At 35.2% G+C, this 19,741-nt stretch overlaps 1 protein-coding gene across 1 annotated transcript; it reads right to left on the minus strand.

The window, feature by feature from the left end:
- Window positions 1–7,101: 7,101 nt before the first annotated feature.
- LOC132123359 (signal peptidase complex subunit 2-like) lies at window positions 7,102–13,204 on the minus strand. Its single transcript, XM_059533925.1, has 5 exons — window positions 13,066–13,204; window positions 12,147–12,230; window positions 11,902–12,054; window positions 11,641–11,783; window positions 7,102–7,532 (listed from the first exon to the last, which is right to left on the minus strand). The coding sequence occupies exons 1-5, from the start codon at window positions 13,102–13,104 to the stop codon at window positions 7,346–7,348; spliced, it is 606 nt and encodes a 201-aa protein (XP_059389908.1). The 5' UTR covers window positions 13,105–13,204; the 3' UTR covers window positions 7,102–7,345.
- Between the last annotated feature and the right edge of the window lie 6,537 nt (window positions 13,205–19,741).

A 19,741-nucleotide genomic window follows, 5' to 3' on the forward strand; every position in this document is an offset into this window, starting at 1 on the left:
AAGTATATCTGCAGAAATTAACTTGTTGGCCCATAGACTTCCACTGTAAGTCTGTCAACTGACTAGATAGATAGATAGATAGATAGATAGATAGATATGCTGTCAGTTGTGCTTATTTATCCCTGTCTAAAAAGTTACACAAATAAATCTTGCCAAAATATTTTTCTCAACTTTACATTTCTCAATATATTTTTTTTTATTCTTTTGTAGGTGCTGTGCTTTGCGATTTTAACCTTCATGAAGAAGCTCCTGCTTACCAAGACAGTGTGCAGAACCTCTTCTTTCACCGAAAATTAGAAATGCTTCGCTGATTTACGAATGTTTGCATAATGGTGCGGTCACATCAGCCAAATTTGGCATGCAGGAAGGGTCGTAAATTGTCAATAATGTGGAGATGTATGGAGTCACTTTCAAACCAAGCAGCTTGCTATTGGTCAGCAAGGCACCATTATAAATGTGACCTCACTTAATATAAGATATATCCACATTTTGATTGTCAAAAGGGTCTGTCAATATGCACTCAGAATTTAGATTGACCCATTGTTAATTATTAGACTGGTCACTGTATGCAGTATATTTGTCTGGTATTTGCTCTTACTGGATTAATGGAGAAAGCAGCTCTGCATTGGTTTTCTCGGTATGACCTGCATTGAGTAACAAGAGTTCACTGACCCACATTTCTCGTAACAGGGCAACGATCCCATCCAATACATAAAGGGCAAATGCAACTTTGACGTCTTTAAACAGTTCGGTCATGAAGCAGCTGGATTGCTGAATGCTTTGTCTTGTAATTTATGGTGTTTCAATGAAATAAAATACATATTATACAAAGTTTAAAAAAGCCTTTTTTTTTTTTTTTTTTTTTAGAATGTCAGTTGCCAAATAAAGATGCATTAACTAATTGTTTTGACTGCGTTACAGAACAAAATTATGATACAATTGATTTATTCTACATGGGGAGGTCGACCTTCTACAGAATTAAAATAAATGTATATATTAGTGATTTTTTTTTATCTCACCCCCACCACCCTTACAATTCTGACCCTTTTTTTTATATATAAACACATAATTTCAAGTTGTAAAGTCAAGTTCTAAGAGAAAAAGTGAGCTCACAATTCTTGTTTCCTTACAGTTGTGAGTTTATATGTCATAATTCTGACTTTAAAATTTGCAATTGTGTTATAAATTGTGAGGGGGAAAAATTGTGAATTGTGAGATGTAAACAATTTTGTGCTAAAAAGTTGCAATTAATAATAATTGTTATTATTATTACTATTATTAGGCTCTTATTAGTAGTAGTTATTTTCTATTCAGTGGTGGAAACAGGCTTCCATAGACCAGCTGGGGGGGGGGGGTGTAATAAAATCGGTCATAAAATCTAAATATACAATACATTTCCACCTAGTACAAGTAATTACTGCGTTGTATTGTTTGCAGTGTTGTAGAGGAACGTGCGCGTGATCACACTCACAGATCCACTTTATTGAATGGGGCCAAATGGGAGTCAATCCATCTACGTGCATCAGCGTGTTAGAAGCACAATGGAACAAACCCCCAAAGATCTGTTTACGCAGGCTCTGTCGTCACAATAATGTCTAGGGCACAGACTGACTTTCAAAGGGTACAAGTGTTTTAAGGCCTATGTGAGGCCTATGAATCACTGCTAAAAATACAGTTTTTAAAATCTGCTAAAAATCTTATTTACAGTATTGTATTCGGTATTACATATGATCTAATATGCTGTCCTCACAGAGTTGATTTTAAAGTCGCAATGTATCTTTTCTTCCATATTATGATCATTTGAGAGAAAAGGATTGTTGAAAAATATGCACTGAAAAAAAATTATTATGGCCCCAATTAAATTAAGCGTAATTCAATTTTGCTAGTTTAATCCATTTAAATTTAGTTTTTGATTTTAATTAATAAATATTAATTGGTTTTACACGAATTACATGTGTTTTAAATCCAAGCCATGTGACTTAACCCTTTTTAAATTCAGTTTGAAAATATGAAGTTCATTCTGTGCGCATGCGTGCAAATGCACATTTTCATGGGCATCAAAAGGAGTTTCCAGTCAGTTTCACGGTGGGAACTAAAGACCTTTTCATTCCAGTCGCGGAAATGTCATCATTCAATGTGCACAATAAGTAATATTTCATGTAATAGAGCACAATTTATTACAGTGAATAGTTTTTTTCGCTCTATAAAGAATATAATATGCTCTTGTTCAGAACGAGTCTTTGGGATAAATTCCACAGCGACCAACGGTCACATACTCCGCGCACGCGCACACACAGATAACGCAAATATTACTTGTGTCGAACTGTATTTTACAAATATTTTTGGATGAAAATGTAGTTTTATAAAATTAAAATACGCCGTTTATTTATAAAGATAGCACCTATTTAAAAAAAAATGTCTTAAAGGAGATGTTGACGTTAGCTCCAGGCCGCATCAGCTGTTCCCATCTAACGTTAGCATCGGGAATCTGCCTTATAATGTTGTTAAACATGAGATATAATTTTTTTTTGGGTAATCTTTAATCTTCTTAATTATTTGTTCTAGAGCTGTTTTTTGGGGCGGTGGGTGAGGTAAGTTAGATGATTTTGTGTTGAAGTAAATACTACATAAAAACAATAATAATTTAGTTAAGGCAAGAATTAAAAAAAAATAAGTAAATTCTATGTTAGTACTCAATTTAAGCTTGTAGAAATTAAAATTGGAACTCATAAGTATATTTTACTTGGAACAGTTTGTTATGTTTACAAGGATTGTTTAAGTAAATAGCATTAAATATCATAAGTTATGATCCCATACACTGAAAAACAATGATTCGTTGAATTTTACTAAAAAATGTTATGGTAAGTGGTTGCAATCAATTTCTTTTAGCTACATTTAAATAAACAAAATTTGCTGAAAGTTAATCAACTAAATTAGTTTATTTAAATATAGCTAAAATAAATTGATTGCATACATTTTCACTGTTTTCGAGTTGTATTTACACAGTGTTATGGTTGCTTTTGATGTTAGGTTTGGTAACATATTTTTTGTGACATCTGGAGTTCATTTTCCACTCAAAATAACCCATTCATACTCAAACACTATTCACTGATTGTTACCGTCATTGTGTATGGTGTACCATGTACTGAATATTAATGAAAGATACAATAAGATATTAAAACACTATTGGATTAAAATAAATTTTAGTAAGTAGAAATTAAACGATTAAATTGATTTGGTTGCACATAATTAATTTTAGTAAATTCTACTCAAAGTAGTTTAGCTAAAATTATGAATATAATTAATTTAAAATTACTAAAAGAGATGTATAAACTCAATTTATAAAATATAAGTACAACCAATTTATAAAATATAAGTACACTCAACTTAAAAAATATCTGGATTTAGATCAATTTATTTCGTGCAACCCCTTGACATAATAAAATTAAGTCAACATTAAAATTTTTTTCATTGTGGATGCGGATAGGGTTCTCTTCCACCCCGCAGTCTATATTCCACCAGATGCTAATGCCAAGCTTGCTTTGAACGAACTTCATGCAGCCATTAGTAAACAACAGACTGCCCACCCGGAGGCTGCTTTTATTGTTGTGGGTGATTTGAATCACTGCAAATTAAAGACAGTGCTCCCCAATTTCTATCAGCATGATTCCTGCCGCACCAGAGGAGACAAAACTTTGGATCACGTTTATACAAACATTGATGGAGCTTACATCGCGACCCCACTCCCCCACCTCGGACAGTCTGATCACGTTTCTTTGTTTCTCACCCCTAAGTATTCACCCCCTCATCAACTGTGTGAAGCCATCAGTGAGGACCATCTAAGGGTGGCCAACTGGAGCAGACTCTTTTACTTCAGGACAGGTTTCAATACACGGACTGGAGTATGTTTGCTTCTCAGGCTGCCTGTGGCTCTCACACGGACATTGATATCTCTACCTCCTCTGTACTGGATTACATCAACACCACCACTGACAGTTACAACAGAAAAACAGATCACAACATATCCTAATCAGAAGCCATGGATGAACGGAGGTGCGACTTCTGCTGAAAGCCCACAACACTGCCTTCAGGTTAGATGATGCTCAGGCTTACAGCAATTCCAGGGCTAAACCAGAAAAGGGGCATCAAAAAGGCTAAGTACTGCTACAAGCTGAAGGTAGAGGAAGACTTTTCCAACTCTGACCCCCGACGCATGTGGCAGGGCATCCAGGTCATCAGCGACTACAAGTCAAGCAACTCCATTCCAACGGTCACAGACGTTCCTTCCTTAATGAGCTAAATGGATTTTATGCTCGCTTCACCAGCAACAGCAAGGAGACGGTCACCAAGATCACACACTCAGCAGACCACCAACCTCTCAAACTCACCTCCACAGATGTCCACACTGCATTGAGCAGGATCAACGCACGTAAGGCTGCTGGCCCGGACGGCATTCCTGGTTATGTGCTTAGGCCATGTGCAGAGCAGCTTGCAGGAGTCTTCACAGACATTTTCATCTTGTCCCTCACCCAAGTAACTGTGCCAACATATTTTAAGTCCACATCCATTGTGCCAGTACCGAAACACTCCTCCCCGATGTGCTTAAATGATTACCGTCCCGTAGCACTCACACCCATCATTATGAAGTGCTTCCCACCCACACTGGACCCACACCAATTTGCCTACCATAAAAATAGGAGCACAGAGGATGCAGTATGCACATTGCTGCACTCTGCACTCTACACACTTGAACAATAACAACACATATGTACGGATGTTGTTTGTTGACTACAGCTCAGCATTTAACAGTGACTCAACAAAACTTGGAGACTTGGACATTAACACCTCCCTCTGCAACTGGATTATGGACTTTCTGACCAACAGACCTCAGCATGTTCAGTCAGGCCACACCCACTCTACCACCATCACACTTAACACTGGCGTACCACAGGGCTGTGTGCTGAGCCCATTCCTTTACTCCCTTTACACCCACGACTGCAAGCCTGTGCATGGATCCAACTCCATCATTAAGTTTGCAGATGATACTACTCATCCTCATCCTGATTGGCCTCATCAGAGAATGATGAGACTGCCTACAGGGAGGAGGTACAGCATCTGCCCACATGGTGCGCTGACAACAACCTGCTCCTTAACACCAGTAAGACAAAGGAGCTCATTGTGGACTTCAGGAAGAAGAAAAAAAAGCATGCACGACCCCATCCACATTAACGGGATGGTTGTTGAATGTGTCTCCAGCTTCAAGTTCCTGGGAACCACCATCTCGGAGGACCTGTCCTGGACCACAAACACCTCCAGCCTGGTCAAGAAGGCTCACCAGCGCCTCATCTTCCTCAGGAGACTGAAGAAGAACCAGCTGTCTTCATCCATCCTGGTGAACTTCTACCGGTGTGCGATCGAGAGCATCCTGACCAGTTGCATGACAGTCTGGTATGGGAACTGCTCAGTGGCTGAGCGCAAGGCACCGCAGAGGGTGGTGAAAACTGCCCAACGCACCACAGGGGCACCACTTCCTGCTCTTGAGGACATCCAGAGGAAACGCTGTCTACGACGAGCTTGCAGCGTTCATAAAAGGACTCCTCACACCCTGACCACAGACTGTTTAGCCTCCTGCCCCCCGGGAGGCACTTCAGGAGCCTCCGGACAAGGACCACAAGACTCAGGAACAGCTTTTTCCCTACAGCTGTCTCCTTGCTGAACTCTGCCCTCTGACAACCCCCCACACCGACTCCTCACCCCTCCTCATCACTACATCCAATTTATTTATTTACAAACAAGCAAAAACAGTAAACTTATTACTTGCACTACTGTCCGTTCATCCAGAATACGGAGTATTCCATTTACACACTGAAATATTTTCTATGCACTTTACGGTCCATTCCACTAGTATAAATGATGTTCATATGTTCATAGTTTCTGCCTATAGTGTACATACACTTTTACATAATCCATCACAAACACCTTATTCTGAATGTTTATTTATATAAATTATTCTATATGTTTATCTGAAAGCATGTTTGGGTGATGATAGTTATGTAACTTCAAGCAAATAAAAAAAACATCATAAATAACAGTCATCTTTACTGAGCTAGCAATTGCACTTTTGTGGCTTAATCTAAAGGTTGAAACCATTTACATGGTGCATTCCTATTTTTATAAGTGTGACTAATATAGCAATAATGTTGTTATGAAATATAAATGTAAAAAAAGTACCATTAAATTAATTGGGAAATGAGTAAAGTTGGTCAAAAAAGAAGAAAAACAAATCAGTTCTCAAAATTAAAGATTGACATCAGAACAGATATGTAAAAATGCCTTATCACTTTATTTTTTTTATTTTTGTTTGATAACAGGCACATACAATATGGGTAGCTAAAGCTGAATATCATTAGACAAAAATGCTTAAAATCCTTCAAGGAATTCAGCATGCCTAATATTTCACAATGTAGAGAAAAGGACTGCATCCAGATGTACGGTTCTTTCAAAATAAATTATAGACAATCTACTTGAAAATATTTGTTGACAGAACACAGAAAGAAAACCAGGAAATTCAGGTCCATTCACTCCAGAGTGTGAAAAACAGGTCAAAACTGATCCAATGCTCCAAAAAAAACAAACAAAATGGAACATAAAACGATTATCCCTGGTTTAAGCTTAAATGGCCAAACATAAAAGTAACAAAGCAACATGGGAACAACAGAACAGATGGACAGAGTCCCTTTTTTGATTCCCACTGTCCTTCAAAGCCTAAAAAACAAGTATAATTCAGAATAGAAAAGAAATGTGCAGATTGAAAAGATACATTTAATATACATGTGAAGGTGTACCTTCACAAGGCATCATGAAATGTGGGCCCACTATTGTGGAGCACCTCCACAAACACTACTAAAGTAAGGAGGGACTTATTTTGCTTTTAAATATAAATATCCTCCCAACACCTAAAAACTTCATGGTAACTGCTCTTTACATACATTTATAGACTAAATTTTCATTTTTGGGTGAACAATTTCTTTAAAGTGAGTGTTTAAATTTACCTAAAATCTTCTGATATTGAAGAACACAGTTTTTTCTTATCTATGCATGTTGTAACAGTGTCTTAATTTTTATTAAGGGCATTGAAATGAAACACCAGAATAAACTGAACTTGAATTAAAAAAAAAGAAAAAAAAGGAAAACTGGACCATTTCTTTAACAGAAGCAATAGAACACTGTGCTGACCTTATGTAACGTTATAGCTGCAAGCTAACCTCTGATAACACTCACTAAAGCCACCGTTACTGCATGTGCGGAGTCACTGAAGGCCAGTGCTGCCCATTTCTACTAAACGTTACTTTGTCTTCTTGTCTGTGGCCAATGTATCATGAAGCTTTGAGACCGATTTCTCATATTGGTCCATCACCAGCGTCCCGTTCTGATCGAAGAAGGCCCCGACTGACTTCGTAAACTCCGTCTCCCTGGACTGCTTGGTTTTCCCATCAGTGAAACACATTCTTAAAGTATACTGGTCATCAAACCTATTTGAAACAAGTCAGTTAGTTGCAATCAATTTAGAACAAAATAAAGTATTGAAATTTTGGGAGATTTTTTTTTATAATTTTTGGCAATATTTTGTGCAATTGTGTTTTATTGCCCTTCCTATGTATTATTCCTGTCTAAATCCACCAGTAGGTGGCAGCCCAACCCTGTCTTCATGAGCGATTCATTTAATCATTCATTCAAATGATTTGTTCAAAATAATCGGTTAATTTAGAAACAAAGCAAATGACTGTCTTTATGAATAGGTCAAGCTATGTTTCCATCTAAAGTTTTATTTGCGAATAAAACTAGTAGAACCAGTGAATATAATAATTTTCATATGTAATAAATTACTTCACAATAAACAATAACAATAAATGCGGCCATTGCTTTTAGAGGTGGATGCTGCTGTTTGGGAAAGCAGTCATGTAAGACAGTAAGTATGCAAAAATAGTTTGATGACAAACTTTCCTCAGGCATTTCAGAACGACCAAAACAACATACAGATGCTGTGAATGAGATCAGTCCGCTGGTTAGTCAAGTTAACCGAGAAGGGTCTGGCTGCAGACTTGCACTCTCAGACACTTGTGCTTCCGCTAGCGACGTCACTTGCAGTCTTTATTTTTTTATTTTGTTCTATTTATTGATAACTTTTTGTTTGAATCTCTCAACATTTTACAACAGTAGCCAGGTGGTGAAGACAAGAAAAAAGAAAATAAATTACAACGTCACTTGCAATCGCTACTTGCACTCTCCGCTACCTGGCTGTGACGTCACTCGCAATCAACACAAATCGTGCATGTTGCCAATGGAGACAAGACGCTGTGGTGGTGATTAAACGATTAAAACTAATTAAACCGGCAAATCCGTGGCCAGAACACCAGAATATGAATGCAATGCACGTCTTTCGTTAAGCGTTTTCCTCCTGTACAAAAAACTAACACTTAATATGGTATAATGTATTAAGATACATTAAGTTCAATTAAAAGACCAAATTCGATATAGTTATTATTTAATGCACTACAAGACAAGCAGATGGCTATGAACACAATGCGCAAACTTTGTCCTCCCATACAGCGAAAAACGCTTAATGTGGCCTAATAACAGACTAAGATGATAAAGACAATTCAGTAGGCCTAGCCTATATGTCTTGTTGTTGACTCAACATATATACAGACTAGCAAATATGAACGTGCATTATGAAATGTATTAAATGATTTTAAAAGGATCAGCTCCGTACAGTCAAGCAGACGAGTACAGAACTCACAGAACAGTGCGTTAAATTGTACATTAAACGTTTTCCTCCTATAGAAAATCATTATAAATAAAACACATAATGTAGCTTAATGGACAAAGACAGTGATATAAAAGAGGTGTAGACAGTTTATTCTGGAAAAATGCTTAACGCAAAACTTTGCGCGTTACGTTTATTCTGGGCTCACCTGCGTGCCTGTACATATTGGAGAGAAGCATATTGAGTTTGGCCTTTATCATCTTACTCCATTATGCCACATTTTGCGGTATGTGAGGAAAATACTATATACATATTCATTAAAATAATGAACTGTATATTTAATTTGATATTTGAATCGCATTTAATACATTAAGCAATGTTAAGTGTTTATGTTTTTCTAAGCTTAGCGAGAGACTTTGCACAAATGTTCATTGTGACGAGTGGGGCAGGGCCGAGGGATGTGGAAACACGAGTGAGGCCGGTGGAGTGATTGGGAAATCCGCTACACCTGCGACCCACCACCGGTCTTGAGTCCCACAGAGGAGATGGAAGGACATAAAACTGGAGCGACGACAGTGAAGGACGAGAGAGGACCAGGCCTGGGATTTTAGTTGTATTTTGGTTTTTATTTTGTGCGCATCAGTTGTCCGTGAGGGGCTGGTGCGCTGTTTTGTGTATATTGATTGTCCGCCGGTTCCCGCCTCCTTCTTCCGGATGATTACGAAGGGCTTTGTTATTACATTCATATTCTGGTGTTTTGGCCACAGATTTGCCGGTCTTGTCTTTTTCTTGCAGGGCCCTGTACATTAAATTACTAAATTAGTTTTAATCGTTTAAATCACCACAACAGCGTCTTGTCTCCATTGGCAACATGCACGATTTGTGTTGATTGCAAGTGACGTCACAGGTAGCGGAGAGTGCAAGTAGCGATTGCAAGTGACATTGTAATTGAATTTTTTTTTTCTTGTCTTCACCACCTGGCTACCGTTATAAAATGTTGAGAGATTCAAACAAAAAGTAAAAAAAAAAAATTCAACAAAATAAAAAATAAAGACTGCAAGTGATGTCACTAGCGGAAGTGCAAGTGTCTGAGAGTGCAAGTCTGAGTGCAAGTGCAAGGCTGCAGCCAGACCCTCTCGAGTTAACCTGTCTCATAGTGCAAAGTCACATGACTTTTTTTTCAATGCGCATGGAATTTATTTGGTAAATGTGTTTCCATCGTAGTTTATGCACATTTTTTCTTATTGGATATCAATTTCATCCTACTCAACTGTGTGCATAAGTATATGCGCATCTTGGCATTTCCAGTGTTTTTTATGCAATAATCCAAAATGCGCATAAAATAGGTGGACGGATTGAATCATTGACTCTGATGATTCGTTAAGAAACAGATTCAAGTAAAAAAACAACGCAGTGCTTCTCAGAAAGGCACATCAGTGAAATATAGCAAAAACAGACAATACTGGATCCAAAATGTAACTCGATATTATTTACTTCTTTAATGATCTGTTGTATTTGTATAAAATCAAGATTACATTTGGGATCACGCCAATACAAACTGCACTCTTGCTTGTCATACATCTTACAATTCATACAGGGATATTTATTTTGTCCTAATAACTTGAACAAAGGGGCAAGAAATAGGCTTCATTATGCAGTAAATGCTTTTGGACTGTCAAGATGGTTTTTTTTTTTTTGACAAAAGAGAGTGACATACTTGATCATTTCAGAGCACATATCGTTAAAATTAAATTATATTATCGTAGATTATAAAAAAAATAAAATAAAAAAAGAATTTGCACACCCCTACTATGTTTAAAACAGAAAGCAGACATAAAAATAGAATTGACGGTATAATGTGGAATGCCACAGAAATTGGCAAATTTTGAAAGAATAAAGTATCAAATTGTGATGTGAAGTAGTGTCTTTAAAAGTTCATGCGCAGAAAGACTGCTATTTAAATGAGAAATCTACATGTTCTGCATGTCTCCGATGTAAATGGGTGCTGCAGTTTCGTTTACTAAACATACATGCCAGCACACATGATGCTCGTGGTGCTTTCAGTGTCTGCAATCTGACTTCATGAGACACACACACACACAAAAAAAACTATTGTTATATCATGTACACACAAATATGAAAAGGTCTTCACGACAACACTTCAAATACCTAAAAAATTAGGTTTATCTTGAAATTGTGACAGAAATATATCACTGTACAGTAGAATGTAATTCTCATTTATAATAATAATAACTTTAACAGTAGACTTAATTGATTACATTTTAAAAAGCTGTTCAAATTAGGCCTGTCACGATAACAACTTTTTGTTGTGCGATATGTTGCCCCAGAAATAATTGTGATCATCGATATTCTTGTCATTTTAAAGACCATTTTATGCCACTGAATATAAAATCATAATGTAACAACATAAAATGCAAGAAGGCCTACACCCTTCCAAATGGCAACAAACTTTTAATTTTTGAGAAGATTTAGATTGTGGAAATTAAGTATCCAAATATTAGATACCTTAAAAACCTTAATAAATAGTAATTTATATATATGTAAATTGGAACAGACCCGGAAGAGAAGACAATGCTGAATAAAGTCGTAGTTTTTTTTCAAAATGTATTTTCGATGCTTCAAAAAATTCTAACTGACCCTCTGATGTCACATGGACTACTTTGATGATGTTTTTCTTACCTTTCTGGACATGGACAGTATACCATACACACAGCTTCAATGGAGGGACTGAGAGCTCTCGGACTAAATCTAAAATATCTTAAATTGTGTTCAGAAGATGAACGGAGGTCTTACGGGTTTGGAACAGAAAGATAAAATAAATAAAAGGAAAAAACAAAACATGCAAAATTCACCTTTTTAGACTAGAGGACAGCTGCCAGATGTGATGCGGGTCCATGCCAGCTGGGTCCTTCTGCATGGCCACGAGGAAGATGTTCTTCTCTTTGTAAGAGGTGTAGAGGGTCAAAATCCCCATCATGATGAAGTATGTGTGGATCTGTTAAGGATAAAAACCGACGCAGTGCCCAGTTTACATTCCTTTACACTCAAACCTCCAATCTGAATTGTTGATCTCACTCTGTTGGGAGTTTGCTCAGTGAAGGATATGAAACGACGCAGCAGGCCAGTACAGGCTTGGACTCTGGGAACGGGTGCAGGTAGTCCCAAATTAAAGCTATGATGGCGAAAAGGCAGGAGACCGTGCAAATGACCAGACGTCCATCGACTAAGTTGAAGTTCTCAATGTAGCCATATTTTTCGATCAGAACCTATGGTTGAAAAAGAAAAGATATTTTGCACAAAATATTCTACAATTGTAACTATTATTCTACCTTAATTTCATTTATAAACACGTGCACACATTTTTAGCTGCATCATCTAGAGAGTTCTTCACCGCTGCACCGTCCCATTTGTCGATCTTCACAGGCTTTTCGTCAATCCTCCACTGAAATCAAGGAATTCATTGAGATTAACTGATGCACATGATTTTAGCAGATCTCTGTCAAACAGAGTTACTTTTAAAACTTTCACATTTGCAAGTAAATTATAGTTATTTGATTTGCCAGTTTGTATCAAATGTGATGATATAAAAATACTTTCTATTACAGTGTCTTCACTGGCTGGACTGGGAAATATATGGTTGCAACTAGTGCAGCATGACTTGAGTTACTAATCAAGTTATCAGCCCAAAGTATCCATCATTGAATGAGTCTGAGCAACTCATGAAATAACATCTGGCACCAAACATCAGCAAGGCATTACTTTCATTACACGTCAGACTCTAAAAATAAATGTTTTAAGGTAGAAAACTTTAGAAACTAAAACCAGTATTATTACTGCCTGGACGTTAGATCATATTAACAACTAGTTTAGTTAGAACACATTTGCTACAAGTGACAGAAAATAATCAAAAAATAAATAATAATTAAAATATAAATTACATTAAATATATTATTTAATTCATATTATTCATTGTGCATATATATATATATATATATATATATATATATATATATATATATATATATACATACACACACACACACACACACAGAGATATATATGCACAATGAATAATATGAAATATGAAGCCACTTAACGTTATACAAGTATACGTTTTGGCCCCAAACAAGAGAGATGGTCGCATCATCAATCACATATGATTTAGAGATGCGAAAGATGAAGTGTATACACAATAATACATTGTGTTGTGCTCTAGGTATGGTTGCACAAATATAATCGTATCTCCAAAAATGCGGCAGCCAATAAAGATGTCTTACTTTTTCCAGCAGACCATTCTTTCCGTTCCTCACCGCCATCTTTTCTTCCTGTTGGTTTGCTGTGACCTGGGTGACTGTGATTGGCTAAAATCACACAAAAACCGACCAATCGTAATCGGGTTGAAACAGAGCGATTTAACGGCAGTGGCTACGACGAGTGGGCGGGATACAGTGGCTAGGACGAGCTCTCTGATTGGCTAGATACGGTGGCGTTTATTAATTTGTCTGACTGCGGTAAAACAAACCATAGACTTTTCACCAAATCACTCCCCGATAGGTAAAATAAGTTTCTCCTATAATAATTATAATAGATCAATAAGAGACCTTTTATAGAAAGATATTGTTTCGAAACCAAATGTAATTACATATTGGAGTAATTTTGTGAGTGATGTTGACTGGAAAAAAGTCTGGCTTCTGCCCAATCGATATCTTTTAACAAATAAGGTGAAATAAGTATCCTTTAAACTTCTTCACATAATATACCCCGCTAAACATTATTTAATTAAGTAATAAAAAAAGATATTGATGTTAGCTGTAGCTATTGCAAGCAGAAGCCAGACACGGCTGTTCATTTATTTTGGCACTGCTCTTTTGTTTTAGAGTGGAAAGATGTTCTTTTAGGTATTACTGTAAACTCCAAAGATAAACAGACCTGCATTTATTTCATAATTTTATTTATTTTAATGGCTAAATTACATATCCATAAATGTAAATTTCCAGGGGGAAAAAAAGATGTTTATAGCATTTACAAATTAGGTGAAATACTATATTGAATCTATATTACCCTCGAAGAAACAAAAATATATTTGAATTTTGCAAGCATGTACACTTTTTAATGTATTCCTATAATTTTGTTAACATCTCCCCCTAGGTTTTTTTTTTAATTATTGTTATTGTTACTGTATGTTTTGTGTAATTCTGTGCAATAAAAAAAAAAAAAAAAATTTTTAAGAGATGCCTCTTGGGTCCTTATCGCAATCAGCACCGTTGAAAGATGTTCTAAAGCTTCTGGTCTTTTTTTTTAAATTGTCTAAATGTTACCTTTCTAATCTTTTTGTATTCTATCTATTTTCTTTTTATTTATTATACAGTTATAAAAAAAGACCTCTAACACTAACTTGCTCTATTCTTTTTCTATTCTATCTGTTTTCTTTTTATTTATTATATTATTTAAAAGCCCTTGCTACGTGTAATGCATTTAAGCTAACTGAGACTTGTTATAGCACTTATATATCATTGCTCTTTTGTTGTTTTTAATTGCTTCCATTGTCCTCATCTGTAAGTCACTTTGGATAAAAGCGTCTTGCTAAATGAATAAATGTAAATGTGAACTACTTTCAATTAAAGAGTGTAACCTTTCTACAATTAATAATATTCCAATTAAAGATAAGATCTCTTATTTAGGTATCTCTATATGTAAAAATCTAACTGATAGATGTGTATTAAATTTTTCCCCAATTATTGAGAAAACACAAAGAAAATTTAATTTATGGCTGCAGAGAGACTTATTTCTGGGAATCTCCAGATTATCATATGCTGCTCAGTTTCTCCATGTTGATAACAACGTTCTCAAAAGTATTGACAAAATATTATTTAATTTCATATGGAAGAATAGCATACAAGAGATTATATCAAGAAATCTGTTGTTTTGAATACTTATGAAAATGGTGGTTTCAATATGTTAGATTATCGCACATTTAATAATACTCTTAAAATTATTTGGGCTAAACACTTTCTCAAAAATCCAACCTCAGTTTGGAACTTTATTCCACAATATATTTTCTCCAAATTTGGTGGATTTAATTTTGTATTGCTTTGTAATTATAATGTTGAAAAAATACCAGCTAAATTATCTAAATTCCATAAGCAGTCTCTATACAAACATAACTTTTCTCCTCATAACTTTATATGGAATAACAGAGATATTCTATATAAAAACAGATCACTTTTCTTCCAGCGCTGGTTCGAGGCAGATATTTTGCTTGTAAGTCAATTATTTAATGCAAATGGCCTTTTATTAAACGATGAGGAATTTCTTAATTGTTTTAACATTCCCATTTTCTCTAAAGAATTTACTATTGTATTCGATGCCATACCATCTGGAAATATTTCAACATAAATTGTTCTTTTTGTAAACAGCACCCAGAGACTATTGTGCATTTATTTTGCCTTTGCCATTACTCTAAATTATTGTGGAAAGACTTTTCCCTATTTGTGACAGAACATTTATAAGGATTTTTCTTTACTTTGGCAACATGTTTTGTCTGGAATTGTTAATTGGAAAAAAGAGCATTTACTGGAAAACAAAATATACTTATTTAATCATATTTTATTAACAAAATTTTCAGGTCAGAAAACAGTTTTTTTTATTTTTGGCTTGCTTAATTGCAGCATTATTTTGGGACTATCTTTAACTCATTTAACAAGAAGGCTTTAAAAACAATTTAAATTTATAAGTCTTTTCATCTTTTCCTTTGATGTGATCTTCTGTGATTAGTTGTACACCGTCTTGTAGTAGTTTTTTTTTTCTCTCTTTACTTATACTTTTTGTTTATTTGTTATAACTGCTTTTTTCTTTGTCTATATAATGTTCTTAATAATAATAATAATAATAAAAAAACATAGACTGAATAAAAATGGCAGACAAAACAAATTATGTTCGAAAATAAAAACAGAATTATTTTACGGTCACACTCTTTAAAATAGCTATGAACCATAAACTAAACTTATTGATTTTCCGCACCCAACATAAAAGCCTCAATTCTGGACATTATCACATACAATATTTTATATTTATAAAACATTTTATATGTCATCACCGCATCGGACATAAGTCGCCCACATTAGGACCTAATGACTTATGTCTGTCCGTTTCCAGTCCTGATTACAGACTTTTAAAGAAATATCTCACATTTTATTAGTTCATATAAATTAGCCTCCTTCTTATCTGCTAAATAGACATTAATCCTGTTTCACTTTTTTCACTTGATTGGGTCACCAATCCCACGCTGATCCAGGGTTTCCAAGATTAATAATTCCTGTAGGGAGTGATTTCATTCAGGTACATTTAGCACCTTTATTTGCAGATGTATATTTTCCAAGTTATGAAATAAAGGCGAAGACTTCTAGACCACATTTAACTTTGGTCTTCCTTTATTAATATTATATTTTTATTATTATTATTATTTTCATCTTGATATTCTTCAATGAATCCTTCAAGGTAGACATGACAAAATATGAAAAGAACAATTAGCAAATGTATCAAGTGAAAAAAAAGAGAAAAATAGTTGATAATACTTTCAGAATAGACTAAATGTCTGTCATAAGGAAGCAAGACTTAAAAACAAAAAGTATATAACCCTCCTGAGCATCTAATAAGATGAGTCAAAACAAAACAAAAATCCTTAAATACTTAAAAAAAAACTGAATGAATGCTACATTAATTCCTGTCAAGCTATAATCCTCATAGTGTTTTGTTGACTGAAACAAGAAAATCCTTGTTTTTTTAAATGCAATATTTAAAAAGACGACATTATTACAAAGTACTGTTCAAATAAATATAATGTGTGCTTTACATCTCCACAGAGTCCAAACATATGCAACATTCTCTTCCAAATCCAGCAATGCAATTCCTTTCAACAGTGGAAGACAATCCAAGTGCTTTGAAAGCCCATCAGAAACAGTTCCTATTAACATCTTTGCATCTGTATCAATATAGGCAAGTCATGTTTCCAAAATAGTACAGTAACACATTTAAAAAGAAAGATTCCTTGATTTGCAGAAATCAGACATGTTGGCACATTACAAAGTATACAGTATAGAAATTAATCTATTTGCAATAAAAAAAAGATAGACAAGATTAAATGTCTGTGCATATGCATGTGGTCTCTCTACTAAACAAAGCTTAATACAATGAACAAAATTAAAAACGCAACTTTTGTTTTTGCCCCCATTTTTCATGAGCTGAGGTCAAAGATCTTTTTTTTGTTTCTGTCAAATATTTTTCACAAATCTGCATTGTGCTGTGTGATAAAACTGCACTTTTTAGGCCGTGTCCACACTAATACATTTTTGTTTGAAAACACATCTTTTTCTGTCCATTTCAGCCTTTCGTCCACACCAAGATGGCGTTTTTAGTCAAGGAAAACTGAGCTTTTTGAAAACGCTCTCCAAAGTGGATAAATTTGAAAACGCGGTTTTCGCTTTGTAGTGTGGACTGTGAAAACGGAGGCTTTTGAAAACGATGATAAAAGTTTAGTCATTTGATGCATATATTATACAAATAGATATCCGTGTTTATACTGCAATTGTGCACGTTATGTGCTATGCACTTTCACGCTATTGCTATAGATGTGTTACTTTGTACACTCTTCATATCACAGTCCTGCAAAAGATGAAAGCAAATTTACTTGCGATTGCTATTTGCGGCAAAACATGAGGGCAGACATACAACCGTGAGTGTGAGCGACCTGGACACGTCAGTGAATGGTGAGTTCTTTTTGTAAACAAAATAAATAAAATTTCCTGGCAGAAAAACTGCATGAAAACGTCTCATGTCTGCTCCCTGTGTATAATCTTCAATGAGCCTTTTTGGAGGCTTTACGTATGCGCAAAAAGTGAATTTAACGTTTTCTGTGGATGAGACACTTTTGGAAAACGCTTGAAAACGCTAGTGTGGACAGAGAGTGTTTTAAAATGAAAACGCCATTTTCAAATGTATTCGGATTAATGCAGACGTATATGGTCGCAGGTTTAGGGTTCCCTTTTATTGTGGCCAGCCTAAGGCATACCGGTGCAATAATCATGCTGTCTAAACAGCATCTTGATATGCCACACCTGTGAGGAGGATGGATTATTTCGGTAAAGGAGAAGTGCTCACTCACACAGATTTAGACAGATTTGTGAACAATATTTGAGAGAAATAGGCCTTTTGTGTACATAGAAAAAGTCTTAGATCTTGGAGTTCAGCTCATGAAAAATGGGGGAAAAAAACAAGTGTTGCGTTTATAATTTTGTTCAATGTAGATATAGTTCTGAAATGAAAGTAGCCCTTAAGATTAGTGTGAACATCAAGCTAAAAGTGAAATATGGGTAAACTACAAAAAATTAAATGACAGAAAACTATTGTATTAAAGAAAATTCTCATACAACTTTTGCTGTTTGCCAAATCAAGTTTTTTTTTATTTTATTTTTTTATTGTTGTTGTGGTGTTGCATAATTTGAAAAGTCCAAATGTAGATTACAGTTTGAAAAGGGTCAAAACACTTAAATATAGAAAAAAAGTTAGGCTTTAAATAATAATAATAATAAAAGATTTTCTTTAGAAATCTTAATTAACGTCAACACTTACACGATACTTTTAGCGTTTTAAAATCCCAAACTATTTTATAACTATTTTACTTAATACCGAAAAACAGTATAGTAATATTAATAACACAGTTAGGCCCCAAAATACTCTACACAAACATGTGAACACAAGCTCTTGATACTCAAGTTTGATTTCCGACAAAGAAATGTTTAACAAAAAAAAACAACAACAACACCAGTATGTGTGTTAATAGAATTCTCATCACTGCTATAACAGGCACAGGCATAAACCGTTATCAACGATCCTCTATGGATTGTCTATGGTGAACTATTTACTATCCGTTTTAGAGAGGCTAGCAATAGCAAGCTAGTTTTCAAAGCATAAGATCCCACCCTCCTTGCAAATCACTTTGCAAAGCCACGCCTCCTGCAAACATGAATGCACACTGGCAGACCAGAGGCTAAGCAGTGACACAACGAGAAACAGCATTGGAGGAGGACTGAATGCAACGCTGAAGGATTACATTATGTCTCATTCAGTGGTGAGAAAACATTACAGTACGAAGTGCAGAGGTATGCAAATACATATGTTGACAGGCAGGTAGGACAGCCTATGGTAGCCCTCGGACATTTTATGGTCCAACGCCTTCCACAGATGATACAAATAATATAGAAACCGATATAGATATTTAGACCACTTAACTTAGTGATTGTTTAGTAATGTGAAGAGATTTTCAACCAACATAAAAAAAATTTTTAACCAAACTACCTACCCTGCCTTAAACTGCCAATACGTTCATAGCTAGCTAGCTAAAAAAAAATAATACAACAAGGTTAATGGCACAAACATTTGAAGTCAATTATATCACTGCCTTGAGTACTGAGGTTTGTTTCCACCAAAGTACAACAAGAACAAAGTAAAGAGGTTATGTACAACAAGACCTTGGTCTTGCAATTTGTTGAACAAGCATTTGCGTCTATGTACTTGTGTAGAGTAGTTTTCTGACCCAAGGCTGCAATTTTTACTGTTTTCTACCTAAATTGTAAAAATAAATCAACAACAATAAAAATAATATATATAAGCCAAAGAAAAAGGATTATGCTACCATTTTTTGTACAAAACACCTGTTTCAACAAATGTTCTATGATAATTTCTTGAAGAGCGATTGATGATCACAATAAGATTGTAAGGAGTACTGTCATCTCTGGCTTGAAGTACTAAAAAGCTTTTTAGAGCTCTTATAAATAGTTACGTACATTTTTCTTCTCCCAAACAACATATACCTAATTTCCTCTCTTTTTGAGTAGTAGAAGCCAGTTAAACAGTACGAGAGCTTGAAACAAAACATTGCAGCTTAAAATCTAGAAC

This window comes from Carassius carassius, chromosome 41 (genome assembly GCF_963082965.1).
Source record: "Carassius carassius chromosome 41, fCarCar2.1, whole genome shotgun sequence".
NCBI classification, from domain to species: domain Eukaryota; kingdom Metazoa; phylum Chordata; class Actinopteri; order Cypriniformes; family Cyprinidae; genus Carassius; species Carassius carassius.